Genomic DNA, 19,731 nt, shown 5'->3' on the forward strand with positions numbered 1-19,731 from the left:
TCGTCAGACTAAAAAGCGTGTCTTTCGGGATGCCTGGCAGGAGCTCTGGAAGCTGCCTTCCCTATCGGAGGGCCGCGCCGCGCCATGCAGACAATGGCAGGAAAAGCGACGCAAGGTCAGAGGAGTGAATCAGCAGCATGCTGGAGGTGCGAGATAAATGACACCAACAAGCAGAGGGGAGTTACGGCTCTTGGCATCACGAGAAGCAAGGTCATCGGGCTGCACACTCCTGATTCAATAGATTTTCCACGGAACTGAAAGATATGACAAACGTCTGCTGCTCACAGCAGTGGTGGAGAGACGCCGCACACCTGCAGCTGACAGACCATTGTTTTGTTTTCAGCCAATGCTGTGCACAAACGTCCAGTTCATTCCGGTTCAGGTCATTATGAGACGTGCACAATGCAAAATCTCCACATTGATCATGAGAGAAATATCTCTGTGAAAAACCTAAATACAGCTTCGATACTACATAAGACGAAGGTGCCATTTTTAACTCAAGAGTGGGCTAACCATCTAAAAGCCTGGGCTTAGCTTTCAGGTCCCCTATTCAACTAATGCACTGAAATTTCCCTCCAAAAAAGTCTCCTGTCAGTGATCCATTGGGCCCTGAGCTTTGATGGATGGAGAGAGGGAGTAGAGCCGCGTTAGCACTCGCTATAAGTGGATGACACACTTCATGTCCCTGCTGAAGGTTTTACAGATCCTCGCTCGGGTAATTGGATGAGAGCTTGCGTGCATTTTTGTTGGGTTAAAGAAAGTTGCACAGTTGGCATGAATCTGCTGATGTGGAACAATACACATAAAGTATGCCCTGCTGCGCAGATGAGAGCTAATGACCCCTGTGCTTAAGTGGAAGAATGTAAATCTTACATCTGATTTATATTATTCAAAGGTCCACAGCTGCTGTATACGTTGGTACTGTTACGTGCACAAACACACACACACACACACACACACACATCCGTCATGGATGAACTCAATGTACAAGACATTACATGCACCTTGAAAAAGTCACCATAACCTCCTCAGTCTTTCCTACCAAAGGGCAGACTAATCTGGAAGTGAAACATTTTGTTCTTGTTTTTTTCTGCTTCCCATCAACTTGCAAAGTCAGTGTGTACTGCCATGGGGAACTTAGAATGAGAAGGGGAGGGGAGGATGAATGAATGACAAGTGCCCTCCTCATATAGGGGACATATATTTCAATATTAATGATATGTTTCTCTTATTATTACTTTTTGAGAGATATGTAACATTGTGCCACTTTTACAATGATGTTCTAATCATCTGACTTTCCGGTTTGTTTTCATATTTTATGTATGGGAAATGGATGAGTGTTGTAATGCCTGTCTTTAACTGGAAAGGCTGAAAGTTCAAAGGCAGAGCAGAAGTTAAGAGAAATCTCAGCTCAGTTTGCGCATGACTATGACCCTGAATATGTGTGTGTCTGCATATGTGCCTGAGACATTGTGTGTGTGTGTGTGTGTGTGTGTGTGTGTGTGTGTGTGTGTGTGTGTGTGTGTGTGTGTGTGTGTGTGTGTGTGTGTGTGTGTGTGTGTGTGTGTGTGTGTGTGTGTGTGTGTGTGTGTGTGTACATATGAGAGGGAGAGAAAGAGAACTTACCGTATGTGTGTGCTCAGCGGATGTGAACAGTAAGGTTTTGTCTCCTGAGTAGAAGGGCGCCTGTGTCACACTGTACACATCCCCTGACGTTGACTTCCACTTTATTTGATCTTCCAATGATTACCCTTTGCTTAAACTTCGCGTAACCTTTAGTCTAGCAGTGAACCTACCCTCTGCGGACATGTTTGTCAGGCTTGAACTAACAATAACCCCTCGCCTGCCTTGACAGCAAAAAGGGAAAATAAATTAAACAAATAAGAAAGTGATTCAAACAGAGGCCAGGTTATAGAGTTTGACAGCTATCTGTTTTTCCGAGACTTCTGTAAGAAGAAAAGGGCGGGAGTCTTTTTTAAATGCTGGCTTTGATGTTCAAGGCTAAGCCAGTGGTCAAAGCCTTTTGGATGTGGTACAAAGGGTCACAGACAATTTTAGCAGAGGAGATTTGATTAAGGTCAGCTCTTTAACATCAAACCAAAATTGTATCTTTTCTCCATCACAAGACAACAATCATCCAAACAAAGCATGGCTACCAGCCTGATAACAAGCTCTTATGTGAACATCCACTGGCCCATTCAAGCGCATGGCACAGACAGCAGGACCATATGTGATCAAACAATCTTCTTGCTAAAAAGATGAATGGATTGTTTTTTGCGTTTTCTTAATTTAATTGCACCCTACAACTGGTAAGGTAGCCTACTTCAATCTCAACATGAATTTACTATCAATGTAACACTGCAGATTCCTATTGAAGCCTAGTAATTTAACTCCCGTTTTGTGTTTTTTTTTCCCATCCTGCAAACACCCTATTGTTGACAGCTGCCTCGGAAATGAAACCTCTATAAGGGTTCATGACCTTTTGACCTCTGCAGTTCAAGGATTTTTTTTAGTCCCTGACCTGTTTTTCACCTTTCCAGAGAAGTAACACTGACAGTAAGATGAGTAAAAATAAACAGACTTGGAGAGTATCTCTTTAACAAATGGCATATCACTTTAGGCAAAAACGTCTCTCGGCTTATCCCACAGATATTTGCTTACAACAAGGTAAAAACTGACATACTTAGCCTGCCCTTTGGAAGGCAGCAGTGCGCTCTTTTGTGAGAGACCCAGGACACAGAGGGCAAAAAGAGGTCACAGCTGACTGATTCTGCTTAATGTCAGACAGCGAGCTGTGGGAAGAGTTCTCGAGCATGGCGCAGGCATAGAAACAACAATGTCTGCATTCATCATAGTACATCAGGCTTCTTCCTCTTGCAAGAAGCTTTATTTATCTGCTCTTATTGCTGCCAAGACTCCCTCCTCCAACTGCCAACTGGTATGTCATATGGTGGTCACTGAGGTGTAAAATGTTGAAGGTAGGCTAGCATACATAGGTCAAGACCTTCTAATCAGGCTAGCACTAACCACCGATTTATAACACATTCTCCCTCTCTAGCCTGGGAGCACCAGCAGACCCTCACAAGAACAAATCCCAAATTTGCCAAAGCTGGGAATTCCCAGGCTACCCCCACTCAGCTCCTTCTCCTTCTGTTAACCCAGACCATCACCTGGGTTCTTTTGTGTGTCAAGCAGCCAGCTAACAACACAGATCCATATTTGTGTTATGGCCTAATTTAGCGATTAAGTCAATTACATAAAGTATGTTTTTTTTAATGTTAGCATTATTGTTGTTATTATTATATAACTTCCATGCTACCATTTCTATGTAGTGTTTATTTTCTAGATCAATATTGTCTATCAGTAAATGCATAAAGGCATGCATTTGGTTTGACTGATATGCCCCTCTTCATTCTCTATATGCCTTGGCCTTGGTGTGCAACCAAAGCCTGCATCTTTGTTTAACATCCCTTGTCTAGATCATGTTGGAGAGGATGGGAATAAATTCATATTCAGTGCGACTTGGTATAGACCTGACTGCTATGTTTATGGTTTGAGACATTTTGCATTGACTATTTAGATAAGAAAGCCTCGTTCATCCTCAGACTACAGTGATAAAGATCGATATAAATGACTTTGGGAAAACAATACAAACCATGAAGCCATCGGTGTCATTCAGTGATTGGATGCTTTTAGAGATGCCGCGTCGCGCGAGGTATTTCAGATATCTATCTTACCCACTTTAGGGAATCTAACGGCCAACCGCCTGTTCCCTTGAATTGGCAGTGGCGCTAGGGTGTTTGGTGTTATTGCGCCGCTGTGTGGTCGATCAAGAAGGAGAATGTCGTTTGGTCGTTTTTGAAAACTGAAAGTCAAGGCCTTCATTAAAATACCATGCGAGATTCAGATTTCAATGATCAACAAGAAAAAGCGGTACGTAGCCCACCTTAAATTAATACCATATACCTACATACCATTTACTGCTGATTTGAAAGTTGAGCAAAGCTCCTTATAATTTATTGGTGGATACATTAGTTTTACCTTGCGCAACGCCATTGTTTGAATTATTTGTACATAATGGAAAGTAGGCTATACTAAGCTTGCGAGCTCTCCGACCACTTTTAGTAGCCTATTCAAATAGTACGTCAGCATGTGTCCAAATTTGAATTTGGTTTGCATTCAGCCTCTTACACACATTGTACATATCTGCTCTATAGGCCTTCCTGAACTAATCATGTTCCTTATAATGTGCATTTGGAATTCGATGTTTTATGCGAGATAGCCTTCAGAACAAGGAGGAAGAATTTAGCATCACTTCGAAGGAAGGCAATGTGGCTGATCATATCATACCCATGATCATACCCCCTGCAACAAGAACAGCAATAACAACTAAAAACATCATGGCAAAATTGAGACGAGAGGTCACCAGCCCTCACTGCAGAGTGAAAAACCCTGCAGTTATAGGCTTCCAGGTTTTGTCTTGAAGTAGTCCTAATGCAGTACAATAATATTTCCTAGTCCAAAATATTGGATTTCTGTAGTTAAGTGCAATAGTCGAGTACAGTACTATGTGCACTGCAGTTGTTTCATTTACAGAATATTATATTTCCTGAGCTACAAATAATTTCTCCAAACCTGCAGTTCTGACACTTGAAGTAGGCCTAGGCCTAGTATAGTTTTTGTAAGGGAGACACTTGTCCTTTTAGGCAAGTCCCTCCACTTGGCAGCCATTGCAATGCATTTTGGGCACTTATCAGACAGGTATTTTGAGCAGAAGCTACTCATGCTAAAGTCTTCATAACACCATCCTCGCTCCAGTGGCGAGATCACAACACATAGTTGGTACAATGTCTTCACAACACATCACATTATTGGCACGATGTATTCACGTTCGATGTATGTCGACTTTTGGCCGCAGAAGGCAGGAGATATGGAGACACCTACTAAAACAAAACCCCTCACAACTATTATAAGCTTAAGTAAATGCATAAGTGAACACACAGAGATGGGGAACATGAGGCTCAGAGATAGGAAACTTCTTAATGTTGAGAAGCTCTTAAAGTCTATAGTAGGCCCAAGAGACTGTCATTACAGTGGACTATGTGTGTGGGTTGCAGAACATGGTGATGCTGGTTGGCAACATAGGAACAGATCTTAAAATAGAACATTTGAGAGCTCTTTGGTAAGAACAGGACATGATGTCTTAGCGTCCTGATGATTATGTTCAAAAAGGCTGTTACCTTGCTAAACCTTGAAGTCCTATTAAGCTTAGCCTAGTTGTTGTGCATGTTTAGACTAATTTAATGTTTTGCTTTGAGTAAATCTTGTCCCAAGTAAACTTCAGATGCAAATGCAAGGTCAAGGTTATCAGTTGTGCTTAAAAAATGTAGCAAGCATAGCCTATGTAAACCAAGAAACATATTATGCGAGCTGATTAAATAACAGTTTTCAATTAAATGTAATATCTGTTAAATGATTGAAGGCCCAAGTGCTCCAACGAAATGTGTAGGCTAAACCGGTCAGGTGGATCTGTGCCAATTTCAATGGACACTTTTAGGCTAAAGGAATATTACAAAATACATATTTTGGTAATGATTGGGTCAATCAAACAGTGATGGTCTAAGAGAAGTTATAGGTCTATAAGAAAGGGGAAGGTTTTGTCCACTGTGAAATATTTGTGTTCTGTATACGGTCTAGCGGTGTCTATCTGTATAGCTACAGTAATTATGCGCTTTAACAGAGACTTAATCATTACACCAGCAATTTGTTGTGTTTCGCTAATGACACAAACAGGCAAACGGATCAATCTTGATTGTTTCTTAGTTTAACCATAATTCAAGCAAGATCAAGATCAAACTTTAGTCTATCCAATATTGTTAAGTGCCCACAGTAGAATTAGAATTAAGTCCTGTTTGTACATTCATGAAGACCTTGAGAACATAAATTGTATTACCATCTTCGCCACAACAATGTGATACATGCACTGTCATGCAAACTCAGTATGCTTTTTGCACTGATACATTATGATTTATTTATTATCATGATGAGTCACAATGATTGGTACAGTATCATTGCTGAAGTCCAGAGTTCAAGCCTGAGGCCGACATAAATTGACTACAGTTTGTGACTGAGTTCTTTTGAGGAGAGAGAGACTGTAAGGTGAGTCTAATCAGCTACCCTAAAACTAACTCATATGCTCCACATTTGTAAGTTCTCTGCGTAGTTAATTAGAATTGCAGGAGACCCTGTAGTGCATTAATCAACATGTTTAGAAAATGTCTTTGGGTTTATATGAATTAATCCAAGGGGAAAATGTATTCTTTGTTGTTACTGGTGAATTACCAGTATTCCAAATGCAGTTCTGGGGCCACCGAGTTTGTTGTCAGAAATCCTTGACTCGAACAGGCAAGTCGCCTATTATGAAATACACAAGGCAATGCGCTCCAAGATTGCTCCACAGCACCGGAAATGGTCATGCCCGCGGTGAATCGAGTTTAGATAACTGTTTACGCAGAGCGCATACCCCTACCATTCTGAAAGGGTTGGACTAGCTATTGATTAAGCTATACCATTTAACCTACATCGTGCAGAAGCCATACAAGTGATAGATTGGAGCGGTTGATGTGTTACTGTAAGAAGAACGGAACGATTAAAGACATAGCCTACTGTACGTCTGAGCTTCAGCTGACGAACTCATGTTTACTCAACAGGAAAAAAATCTTACCGAAACACCTATTTGATAGAAACTAGCAAATGTTAGTCAAATGTCACTGTGTTTGATATGACTTGACCCCGTTGTTGTTGTAACATTATATGTTGCAGTGTTGTTTTGCAGCAGCAACATAGTTCCCTAACAAAGTAAGGCTACACAAAGGACGCAATGGCGTCGCAAGTTCACGAAAGTGTCAAGGTAGGCTGCTACATTGCATGTTTTAAAGATTTTACAAATGCATAGGCTATGTTTAATATTGCAGGCCACTAAACTCATAGCGCCATATTACTGTAAGCAAAATACCGTAAAACTCCCAAGTTCACATGAAATTTATGCATCCAACAGAATTACTATGGCTCGCGGTTGGAAACTTCTGCAGATCTGCAGACGAGTGCTACGTCGTGCTCCAGGCCTCCAACTTTAATGCGAAAAAGCGCCCGTGATGCCTTAAAAGAAGTTCACCCTGAGGTGTGCAAAAGGTAACCCTCACCCCTTGAGAGTTCCACTTGCCCTCTTGTCCGGCTGCCTGTGGTTTGACAGATATCCGTAAATATTTGAATGGTACTGTTAGGCATGTAGGAGCATGCCTGACATGTTTTTGCAGAATAACCCTTAGATATTTTTTATAATGAAGGCTTGTCCTTTAACTCTCTGGCCCATATTCAGACATTAATGCATATCATTTGGGTGCATGATGCTGATGGTGTGGTTGCTGCAGGTTCTTTGGCTGTGGTCTTGTGATCCCAGAGAAGGTGGAGGGATGTAAAGTATTGGATCTGGGCAGTGGTTCTGGACGGGACTGCTACGTCATCAGCAAAATGGTTGGGGAGCATGGCCAAGTGACTGGCATCGACATGACAGAATCACTGGTGTGTATTACAAAAGCTTATGAAGTAGCCTACTCACATGGACCTTATGCTTTGTGTAACCTTCCTGTCTCTCTCTTCTGATAGGTCTCTGCTGCGCAGAAGTTTGTTCAGTACCACCAGGAGAAGTTTGGTTACAAAAAGCCCAACACTGTGTTTGTGCAGGGCTATATGGAGAAGCTGGAGGAAGCTGGGATACAGAGTAACTCTTTGGATGTGGTGGTGTAGGTTTGAACTGTATTTCACTTTTTATTTATGTTTCAATGAAGTCAATGCTGACATGTAGAGTGTGGTGCATGAGCAGAGGGATAATCCTCTGCATGGCTCACAATCATCACGATCATATAAGATGAGATCTGTCTGTGGCTTGTGGTAATGCAGACTCTGGCTTTGTGCAGGTCTAACTGTGTGATATGCTTGTGCCCTGACAAGCGGGCCGTGCTGGCGGAAGCCTACAGAGTGCTCAAGGTGAGCCGTTCGCCTCCCTGGGCTGTGTGTCACGGGGAAATATGGAGACGCTGCTTCAGCCCCCACCTGAGGACACACAGTAAAGAGAAAAGTGTCCCTTTAAAATTTAACAGCCTTGCATATATTACCATTAGCCATGTTTGACCTTCAGCTAGACTGCCAAGCCATAAGTAAATCTAGCCATGTGTGTGGAATACCGTATAAAGCATACATTTGGTCATGATTAAATACATAACAAATCAGCCCACAAAAACAATAAAAAACCTTAAAGGGGTATGCTCTGATGTCACATGGGTGAGACTGAGCTGTTTTGCATGTCGACTCTCTGTATCATATCTAACGTGCCAGCTTGATGCAACCCTGGTGTGTATGTGTAATCATGGAACTGTAAGGAAGGGAAGGTCAAGTACTCACATCTGCTGCTGTTGTATTTCACCACGATAATGAAATAACAGGGTTAGCTGAAGCGCTAACCCTTTGCAGCGCAGTACAAGAGTAACGCCACACCGCCAACGCAGTCGCATATGTAGACGTGCAGTAGCCTACAGTGCTCAGTCTGTGACTATGCTGTGTCATTTTTATGTGACATAATTTATCTCTTAGGAAGGAGGGGAGCTCTACTTCAGCGATCTGTACGCCAATGAAGTCGTGCCAGAATCCTTCAAGGAAGATCCTGTCTTGTGGGGTAAATGCTTTGTTAGACACTAATATTAGCACTGGTGTACAGGAAGGGGCATATATTGACATTTACACTTCATTCTCTTTCCTAAACCAGCAAGCCACAGGATAGTCTTGTCTTGCTAGGGTCTGCTCATTTGTCACAATAAATGATATGTACCAAATCTCATCAGTAGCATGTTGGAATGTGTTTATTTATTGTATTTATTTATGTATGTATGTATTTATTTTGTATGACTGGATGGGTGGTAGGTGAAGGCATGGCTGGCTCCCTCTACTGGCAGGATTTAATCTCCATGGTGAAGGAGATTGGCTTCAGCACTCCCTACCTTGTGGCTGCTACTCATATTGTGGTCCACAACTGTGAACTCTTAAAAAAAGCAGGTCATTATTCTGTTATTTTTTTTATATGTAACAGGCGCTGCCATGAAATACTTCCCTTTGCTGCTCTTTGTTTTATAATTAGTTGTAGGTTATGGAAATGGTTTGCTCACATACTCTTGTCTGTGACACAAGCTATTTATTTCATTTCCGTTCTCCTCAGTTGTTGCATCCTCTGTCCTTGTTGCTATTTGTTAGATGTAGAATCTTAATTCAGTGCAGGTGTTGGTGACAGTGGTGTAATCTTGTTATTTATTTGTTGTTGTTAGTGTTCAATGTTCAAACCCCTACAAACTGTGAGTTGTTCTCCTTAGGTGGTGTTAAGTATGCCTCAGGAACATACCGTTTCTTTAAATTGCCCAAGACCTCTTTGGAGAAGAACGCGCTGGTGACATACAAAGGAACGGTGTTGGACTGCGCAGAACAGCTGGATTTTGACGCCTCACATTCCTTTAAAGTATAGTACCCTGACGGTCTTTCATCAGCATGGTCCAAAATTAGGGGGCAGCATCGATCTGATCTGTAGTCCTACCATTCTTCACTCTACTGCTACAGCTGATGCCTCAGATTCTACAAGCACATTTCATTTCTGGAAAGAGTGTGTCGTAAAATCAGTCCCAAAGTAATGCTGCATGTGAAGGAACACAAAGAGTCAGGTGTTGTGTTATTAGCATCAGTGCTAATGCTCTGCTTGTGTCATGGCAGACCAACGTTGCTGTGGAGGTTGATGGCGAGATGGCCACTGTGCTACAGTGCAGCCGCTTCGCTGCAGACTTCAGCATCCAGATGTTGGACACCCCTCATCAGAAGCCCTCAAAGGTGCCCAAAAATGTCTTCAGCTGGAATATTCTGTCCTATTTGAAGTCTACAATAATGGGCTCACCAAGATACTCAAGTGTACTTCTCTTGTGGTACTGGAAGTTTACTTAACTCTGTGTGTGTGTGTGTGTGTGTGTGTGTGTGTGTCTCTGTCTGCCTGGTGATATGTGTACGTGTGCAGTATTGCCACCTCAGCCCTTTCCTACTGGCCGATAAGCTGGGAGCCTCTGTGCAGCAGTGCTCTAAGACTGGAGTGGGAGGAGGAGCAGAGGGACAGTCTGACGGAGCATGTGCTGGAGGTGGGAGCACTGGGGCCTGTGGACAGTGAGGAGGATCACCGACCATGCTGTCAATGCCACCTGAACCATAGATAGCTGTATCTAGGACTTGAACACTTCTGATTAAGTGGAAGAACATGCCAGAGATCACATGGCCTTTAGATGAACTCACAATTGTATTACGAAGGTGTGTTTAACAGAAGAAACCCTCATGTAGGATCATAAATAACAGTTCATGTGTTATGGTTGAGTAAATGTATTTGTTAAACATTTGTTTTAAGGTGAGGTGGTTTGATTAGCTGCCTTTCAGAACTATTTTCTAAAGGAGCATGGCGATTTGAAAGTAATCATGATCCATGTAGGTACAGTATGCTGCTTATTATCAGTGAACCATTTCAAGCCATCTGCCCTAAAGACTGAATCTGTCCAGATTGTGTGTTGTAATGTTTAAAGCTAAAGTATATCTCTTTGATTAGCTGTCTCTCTAACCTAATGCTGTAATTATTTTGTACATTTTACTGAGTGATTTTCTAGTATTCTCCTTTCATTGGAGCCTTAATGCTGTGTCTATTAGCCTGACTGTCTGTAGAAACCACAGTGTCACCTTGTCCCATTGTGCTTTTCAAGACCTCAATTATACATTTACAATACAAGCATATTATTACAAGAAATGTCTAAAATCATGGCTATTAAACACAGGAATAATTATGTTACTTATTAAAATGACAACAGGATGAAATCACTGAAATGCAAATGTTATTTTATTTCGTTCTAACTTGAGGACCATGTGACATTTCCTCTCCATGCAGATGAGTTGGTTGAGCCGTAGATTAGGGGTGACCCCAGGCACACAGAGCAGCGAGGCAGGTGAGCTGGACATTTAGCTCGGTGAGGTCATTGACACTTTGGTAACACTTGACTTGGGTAGTCCACCCACAGGTCATCTGTTAATGTGTACAGGATGTAAAATGTGTTGAATCACCTAGATCAACTCTGTCCCTTAACTGCAACCATAGTGTAGTTAACACAGAGTGCCAACACAGAGTTCTCATTATTACAGTACATTCCCTTTTACTTTCCTCTTGCCCCAACCAAACAGCATGATGTTCATTGATCATTGATCATTTGAGCATAGCATACTGTAATAGATAGTCTGTGGGTGGAGCATCCATATGTGATCAAGGCTTATATCAGGTGTAAAGTCATGCACATTTCAATTTTTTTTTTTGAAAAAATGCTGTACTCTTGATAGTAGTCTATTGTCTTCAGGAAAAGTGTCAGGAAAAATACTGAGCAAACTAGTCATTTTCATATAGTTTGATGACTGACACAGGAAACATTAGTTTAATTTCTGATCATAAAGTGTGGTTACACATTGAGGCCCTGTGTTCACCAATCGCGTTTTTTGCGCCGACAGCGACAATTTTCAATATAAAGTCTATGTAGCTCAGAGTTCACAGCGTTGTTTTAGTAACTTAGCAACAATAAACACTTCTCGAAGCGCTCAGCGTAAAAAACGTGATTGGTGGACACAGCACCTGATTCTAATGTTCTGCTGTCTTGTTATTGACCCAGTTAAAATTCAGGTGTAGCCTGACAAATCCATACTCAATTCTATTTCTCAACATTTTGTGGGCGGGGTTAAATTCTGGCTCAGGTGCAGCCTGTACATGGATATGATTGTTTTACTTTACCCCCTCCATCATACCATTCATTCATTCATTCATTCAACCTTTATTTATTCTCGGAGAGTCATTGAGGGTAGCCCTCATTTTCAATGAAGCCGAGATTACAGAAACAATGCATGGAGGAACAAGAGATGTTCAAATAAGATAATAATAAGAAAATATACATTGCATTATAGAGGAGGAAGGGGGAAATAAAAATAATAAAATAAAAATACATGAAATAATAATAATAAAATAATAACAACAAAAATAATAATAATAAAAATAATAATAACAATAATAATAAAGACATTTACTTAAAGCAGGTACAAATTGGCATAGGATGGTTTGTGACCACAGACTTGAATTGACTATATGGAATTATAGAGTTCATTTTTAAATTGCACTGAAGATTATTCCAGGAAGTAGGGGCACCATAACAAAAGGCTGACTTGCCCAACTCAGAATGGACACGAGGAACTTTAAGCAACAAGGAGTCATTTGATCTAGTCTGATAGGCACCAGAATTCCACATAAGCATATCTGAAATATAACCTGGTAATTTTTCAACAATACCCTTGTAAATAAACAGATACCAATGACGTTGTCTCCTCTCTGTCAGAGATGACCACCCGACCCTATCATATAGAACACAATGATGAGTGCTATAGCCATCACCAGTAATGAATCTCAGGGCAGAATGGTAGACTGAGTCCAGGGCTTTTAGTGAAGAAGCAGTAGCATTTTTATATATCACATCACCATAGTCTAGAACTGACATGAAAACTGCTTCAACAACTTTTTTCCTACTTTCCATAGGGAGGCTGGCCTTGTTTCTGTAGAAGAAACCAATTTTTTTTCTCAGTGTTTTTACTAGGATGGCTACTTGGTAATTAAATGTGAGTTTGTCATCCAGCCAGATACCAAGATATTTGTATTCAGAGACTCTATCAATGCTTGAACCAGTTACAGTTGTTATTTGCATGCTATTAACCTCAATGTTCCTTGCTCTAGTAAATAACATAAATTTAGTTTTCTTCTCATTTAGTACTAATTTAAGATTAATGAGAGCTTCTTGGAGAACATTAAATGAAAGCTGGAGATTATCAATTGCATGTTGAACAGAGTCAGCTATGCAATACAAAATAGTGTCATCAGCATAAAGGTGGACTTGACAACCATTTAGTGAAGATACAATGTCATTGATGTAAATGGTGAAGAGAACTGGGCCCCAAATAGACCCTTGTGGAACACCCTTTGTGATTGGCAAAAACTCTGACTTAATATTTCCTGACTTAACATATTGAAACCTCTGGGACAAATAATTCCAAAACCATTTACATGCATTATCATCTAGACCAATATCATGTAATCTTTGTAACAGTAAGGGATGATCAACTGTATCAAATGCTTTTGACAAATCAACAAAAAGGGCAGCACAGTGCTTTTTAATGTCTAAAGCAGATAATATATTATTTGTCACTAAAGTGGTAGCTGAGACAGTGCTGTGATTTGTTCTAAACCCAGATTGTTGTGGATTTAATATGTCATGGCATGAAAGAAATGACTTGAGTTGGTTATTAACCAAAGATTCAAAAATCTTTGACAAACAGGGTAGTTTGGAGATTGGACGGTAGTTATTTAAATCATCTCGATCACCCCCTTTGTGCAAAGGTGTCACATGGGCTAGTTTCCATGCGCTGGGAAATATGCTCATCACAATGGAAAGATTAAATATATGCGTTATATGCTTTGTGATGATAGGAGCAGACAATTTAAGGAAAAAAGGATCTAAATGATCTTCTCCAGTAGCACTCTTAGTGTCAATACTGTGTAATGCCTTAGACACTTCATTTTCAGAGAAAGGTTGAAAAGTAAACTTAGAAACAGGGTTTATGTGCTGCACACAATTGTCAACTATCTGAGGAGACCCTTTGAACTGTTTATCAAATAAATGCCCAGCTTCAACAAAATGTTTATTGAAAGCCAGGGTCATTTCATTTTGTTCAGATATGAGATAGTCATCATATTTGATATGGGTGGGCAAAGAATTAGTCGTTAGATTTTTGTGTGAGTTTACTGCTTTCCAAAATTGTGCAGGGTTTGAGCTGGAGTTTGCAATCAAGTCTAAGTAATAGTTAGATACCACACACCAACATACTTTTATGACATAAAATACTTTTCTGAGGATATTTTAAATCACATTGATGAGACTTGGACATCCGCCATACCTTATACATTAACTTGTGTTGATAAAAGGTTTCTATTGACAGAATTCACATTTTATGCGATCATCATGCTGTCTATGGCGAAAAACACCAGCTAGCCTTTGTCTGGTAAACCAAGGTTATAAAAAGGGTTGTAAGGAGACTATCAAAAAGTTGACTCTAAGCAGTTCTCATTATTACAGTACATTCCCTTTTACTTTCCTCTTGCCCCAACGGAACACCATAATGTGAAACCACCTACAGGTAAGAAAGTGCAAGCCAACTAATATGTGGTTCAAATAAGTTAGGTTATTGATGCTAGTTGCACTATTGGCTGTATTTTGTGTTCAGACTCGTTAACCCGTCCCCCGGTCAGATACATGGCAAAGTTAAACTTTTTAACATATTTCCATTTTCACTGTCAAACTTCTGTCAGTCTGAGAAAATAAAATATTTAAAATATTGCAAGTCCAACAGTGTAAACAGTGTGGCTTTCAATGAAAACATTCTACACTCATGTTTGTTGGATGGCCAAAAAAAGATGCACAAAAGTATCATTCATTCAGAACCAATCCTGTGCTGTTCTCAGCAGTTTGCAGCAGAATTAGACAGCAGCTAAAGAGGAACTACTTTGACAAGCTGCTGTTTTGCTTTTGGCTGGAGGGGGAGCGGGTGGGACACAGACCTTCCACAGGTCCTTGACCTGTCAGGCCCCATTATAGGGCCGTCTCCCACTGCCGCGGCTACTTTAATGGCGCTGGCAAGGACAACGTGAGCAGCTCTGCCAATGCTGACCCCCCGCCCCTTCTCCCAGACACTGGGTTAAATACACATCACTTTGCAGGAGTTCCATAAAGCCCCGGAAAAATCTTGACAGCGCTGTTAGTGCCCATTAACTTTGATGGCATTCTCTCTCTCTTAGCAGCTTAAGATGGGGGGAAATGACAGCACTTGTCAGATGCCCTCAGAGCCCTCATCTGCTGGTATGAGGTAGGTCATTTTTGAATGCTTGACAGTAGTCATGTCTGAAAGGTCAGTGGCTATTTCTGAAATCTGTTTGTTGAGGGAATGAGAAGTTTATACAAGATGATTATAAAATTATAATTTGAGACATTAGATAGATTGTCATTTGTGAGATATAGTGTTGTGTCATTGAGGCTGGTCAAATGTCCACTTAAATGAAAACTATGCAAGCATTCCATATGTTTTAATAGTAAGGAGATAATGTCACCTGCCATTTGTACTATTCACAATATAGTGCTCGGAGCTTTTACATTGCTATTCAACATGTTAGCTGGCTTTTATAACAGCTGTGTTGACTCTGGCTTTTGAAAAGGCAAGACTGTCAGCTTTTAGCTTGTTAGCTATAAAAGGTTTGAGTGGCTTGCTGAATTGATATAGGCTACTCTATACAGCATGCTACAAGTGCTTCTCAGAATCTATAGAATTAGTGCTGTGGGTACATGTCAGTGCCATGTCTTGATGGTGACTTGTTTGGCCAACTTCATAATGTAGAGAGGAAGCTCAGGAAGTTTTTTAATGGAGGCAAATGTGTTGTGTCCTCATTGATGGTTTGGTAACTTTTTTTCTAAATGCATAAGGGAAATAGGGCCTACGCATAACTAGGTAGACACATTTTGGCCAAACATCACTTTTGCCACTAGATGGCAGCAAATCCAAACAATGGCCGACAAATGGCTTTGTATTATTTTGAAAAGAATGCCCTTATTCAAGAATTATTCTGTATGGTAGTAGGTAATTAAGAGGTCTATGCAGATAGCACCAGTGCTGACAGAATCAATGCATGACACTGTGATAGATTTATAAATTATAAAGTTAGTTAAGACACTGCCTTACAGTAAATGCGATGTCATATTTCATTGATTGAGTAATTAATATAATTATAAATACTTTGCAGGCCTTGCAAATTGTTGCATTATGGGCTTTGATAAATAAGCTGTAATCAATGTGATCTGACATTTGCTATAAGCTGGCTAATGTTGTTGATAATGTGAGTTTTGTAGAGGATCAATAGAGTGGTGGGTGAAGACATCATCTATTCGTGTTGTGTCGTGTTCTGTCTCTCATGTTCATTGCTCATCCTGAGTTTTTAAACACTGAAACGTGTTGTGTTACAATGCAAAGCTGCTGCCCTGATTTGCCAAGGGATGTTCTTTTCACTAAGACATCTACGGAGGTTGAGGCTGGAAGACATGACAAGCCACTGCAAAATAAGCTAGTACATCCAGCACACGGTTCAGTCGGACACCTCTAGACCTTTTCATGATGCGCAGACTTCCTGTGTTTTTCCCTCCTTGTCTGGCGGCTGCTGTTGTGACATCTGATTGGCAGCGCTCGCACAGGAAGCAGGTGTGGTGGGGAGGCAAACAGTGCACAGGGGCGCATGAATGGCTCAGCAATGTCCTCGCTTCACCCTCAGCAAGCCTGCCCACAATGGATCCCATTTCCCCTTAAGCTGCTCCATTTGCTCTCTGTATCGTTTGGACCAACAGCGTGTAACATCAAGAAAAAGTACCCCCCCCCCCCCACACACACACACACACACCACCACCACCCACCCACACACACTCACACACACACTCACACACACACACACACACACCACCCCCTTTTGCTAAGCTTCAGGGTGTTGGCTTACAGCAGAAAGGCGGATTGGTTCCATTTAAGCGGGGAGTCTTTGTGAAAGTGGCTAGTTGTGTGTAGTTTCACACACACCCTCTGATGTAGAGCTCACACACCCTGTGATGGGGCCGGTTTGGACTGGAGATAGAATCTCAACTGTGTGTCCTGACCTCCACATACAGCTCCTCCAAGCTGGAGTCTGATTCTGTCTCTGATGGAGGCAGGGTGAATGACAGCATAGCTTACACACACACACACTGTGGTGCCGTACATGTGCCAGGAGGTGCCTAGACCGTTCTATGCATTATTTTGCTTTCATCCAATAATTGTTGTTTACTGTTTACTGTTTAACGAGAGCAGAAATAAATATTTTGGCACCGCTCGTGTTCTGGAGACATGGGAATATGCACGGATGGGTATAATGAGAGATAATGAGGGCAGCTGGAGAGGTTAGAGGGGTGAGGGGCTTGGCAGACCTGTGGAAAGACCTTTACGGAGGCCCAGTGGTGCGCCTCCACCGCTAACAATGTAGCCAGACCCCATGTGTCCCAGAGGCAATCACAGACGGAGAGGGGGAGGGGAGGGGGGCGGCCAGGGAAACTGGCCAGAGGAGTAAAATAAGCAGTGCTCTTGACCTGCCCTTTGACCTGTAGCGACCCCTTCCCCCTCCTCCTTCAAGCCTCCTCCCTCTCTCTCCCTCTCTCTCTCTCTCTCTCTCTCTCTCTCTCTCTCTCTCTCTCTCCCCCACCCATCGGTCCAAGAGAGGCAGCAGAACGTGGGGAGGGCGGTCACTGACAGATCTGCTCCACAGCGAGCGCGCTTGGTTAGCCGTGCGAGATCAAAAAGCCTCTGTGAGTGGCCAGCAGCAGCAGCTTAGCATTGACTGGGCCTGTGCGCGACCCCTGTGTTGCCAGGTCATGGCTAATGAGAGATGAGCAGCTCGCCACGGTCTACCCCCCTTCCTCCCCCAGCAGCCAGGGGCCCATCACACAATACACATGAATATATGGAGCTAGTCAACGGGCAGACGCAGGTGCTCGTCTGGGCCGCACCGCCATTTGTCCTGCGTGGCTCTTTAGACGAGAGCATAGCCTCGTGTCTAGAGCATGGGGCGCACATTCCCTCCTCTTCTTCTCAATCTTCTTTTTAGGGATTTATTAGGTATTTTCACCTTTAGGATTTTTGTTTTATACTAATGGCAGTCTGAGGGAATGTTGGTATTTATGGTATTATCGCTTTGTGATATATATCCCCATATATATGGGACATTGTTGTGCTATTTGTAAAGGAGTGTTTTTTTGCCACCACCATTGTAAGAAAAATGACTAATAATAGTGCTACTGCTAGTTGTAATAGTAATAATATTAGTGATATATTACCCCCCCCCCCCCCCCACACACACACACACACACATCTCCCATATTTAACACAGTTTTCTTTTTTTGTGTACCCATTTCTTGAGAGATGTACAATGTACAGATTGTCCAGTTAATGGGTACAAAAAGTGAGGACTTAACCTGTGCAAGCGCAGCCCAGAATTGCCCAGCAGTACTTGATGTTTGCCGACAACAGAAAAAGCAATCACTCAAGCAAACTTTAGTCCATTAGAGCCGTGCAGACGCTCCACTCTCATGTGGATAAGTGCTGCGCACATAGCATTGTGTACATTGCTGCCGTTATTACCTTAATGTACGCTATGGTCGTCTCGTCTGGGGGTAAGACTTGAGGTTTCATCCCACCCTCATCACTGGAACTCCAGTTTCTTGGTAATGGCCTCTGTTGATTCTGATGGTAGATCCTGGCGTGGACCAATTCAGCCTTTGTCCAGAGTTGCTCTTGGTTTTAATTAAAAGGTCATTAATACGGTATCAGGCAAGAAGATTAGCTCCATGGCTGTTGAAAAGGGGGAGGGGGTGGCTTTGTGGAATCACCATTCTCCTGAGTCTCACCATGTTTATCAGGTTCACAGGGAACAATAGGTATTAGAATATCAGCCAACGAATCCCTGAGACCTTTTGTTGGTGCAGGGGAGTGATCTGAATTGTTCAGAATAGCTGTTTGTCCAAAGGCTTATCCATGGTAAAGCAAAGAAAAAATCCTGACTTTGATCTCTCAACGACAAATAGACAATATTGGTTGTTTTTTTGTCAAGCCCTCAGAATGAAGCCTATTTACTCCCCCTGGTCACCCCTGACCGATTTAGTGGAACGTTTTTCAGGAACAAAGATGGTAGTTCTGTTCAAGTGCAGACGCCAGATAAAATATGGCGAGGGAAGTGTTGACGTTTGCTCCATCATCAGGCCTGGGTAATGAAACTTTTATTAGCTGAACATATGAAAGACAGAGGCAATATTTTGGAGGATTACATTTCAAGTAACAATTAGTGAAAAGCAAGCTTGATATTTGAAATGTGATGACTTGCCTTTTTATTATTTATCGTCTTTGAGGTTGTCTGTAGCATTGGTCTCAACCCTGGCAGACAGAATATATTCTCTCAGTCTTTGTTAGTGGACTAGGCACTATCCCACTGACTGAGATTGACCTTCCTTTTCTGACTGAATATTATCACTGGGAAATGACTAACAGCTCCAACTTTGCAGGGAAAGCATTTGCATCCTTGACTGAATTAAATATAACAAGACAGATTTTAATTTCCCTGTTCCATTGTGTTTTGTTCAGTGTCATGTGAATAGCACAGATAGAAATGGACACATTTACCAGCCAGGGTCTTGATGGAATTAGTGAACCAGACATTCATTCTATTTATTTGTTTATGATTAATTTGTTGGAGGACAATTACACCCTAAATTAAGACAATTAAGAAATAATGTAGAGTTCACAAATTAGCCCAAGAAAATATTATGTAGAATAATTTCTAAATGTCATAGAAAACTAAAGTTTAAGTATCAAAGCTAGTAGCATAAAATTAAACAATGTATCTGTGAATAGGAATAAAAGAAGAGTGAAAATTCATATAACTCCGCAGGGCATATTTGGCTCCAGAACTACAAC

The 19,731-nt window shown here is 41.6% G+C and overlaps 1 protein-coding gene across 2 annotated transcripts; it reads left to right on the forward strand.

Moving 5' to 3' along the window:
* The first annotated feature begins 6,108 nt into the window (after window positions 1–6,108).
* Window positions 6,109–10,944, forward strand: zgc:153372 (uncharacterized protein LOC767695 homolog). 2 transcript variants are annotated; one of them, XM_062552957.1, is made up of 11 exons: window positions 6,109–6,159; window positions 6,823–6,910; window positions 7,058–7,191; window positions 7,431–7,581; window positions 7,666–7,802; window positions 7,977–8,046; window positions 8,650–8,731; window positions 8,977–9,108; window positions 9,420–9,562; window positions 9,811–9,924; window positions 10,106–10,944. In XM_062552957.1, the coding sequence occupies exons 2-11, from the start codon at window positions 6,881–6,883 to the stop codon at window positions 10,250–10,252; spliced, it is 1,140 nt and encodes a 379-aa protein (XP_062408941.1). In that variant the 5' UTR covers window positions 6,109–6,159; window positions 6,823–6,880; the 3' UTR covers window positions 10,253–10,944. The 2 variants fall into 2 exon arrangements, with proteins under 2 accessions (XP_062408941.1, XP_062408940.1); XM_062552956.1 differs by lacking the exon at window positions 6,109–6,159 and adding an exon at window positions 6,476–6,667.
* The last annotated feature ends 8,787 nt before the right edge of the window (window positions 10,945–19,731 follow it).

The sequence above is a fragment of the Sardina pilchardus genome, chromosome 13 (assembly GCF_963854185.1).
Source record: "Sardina pilchardus chromosome 13, fSarPil1.1, whole genome shotgun sequence".
Lineage (NCBI taxonomy): Eukaryota > Metazoa > Chordata > Actinopteri > Clupeiformes > Clupeidae > Sardina > Sardina pilchardus.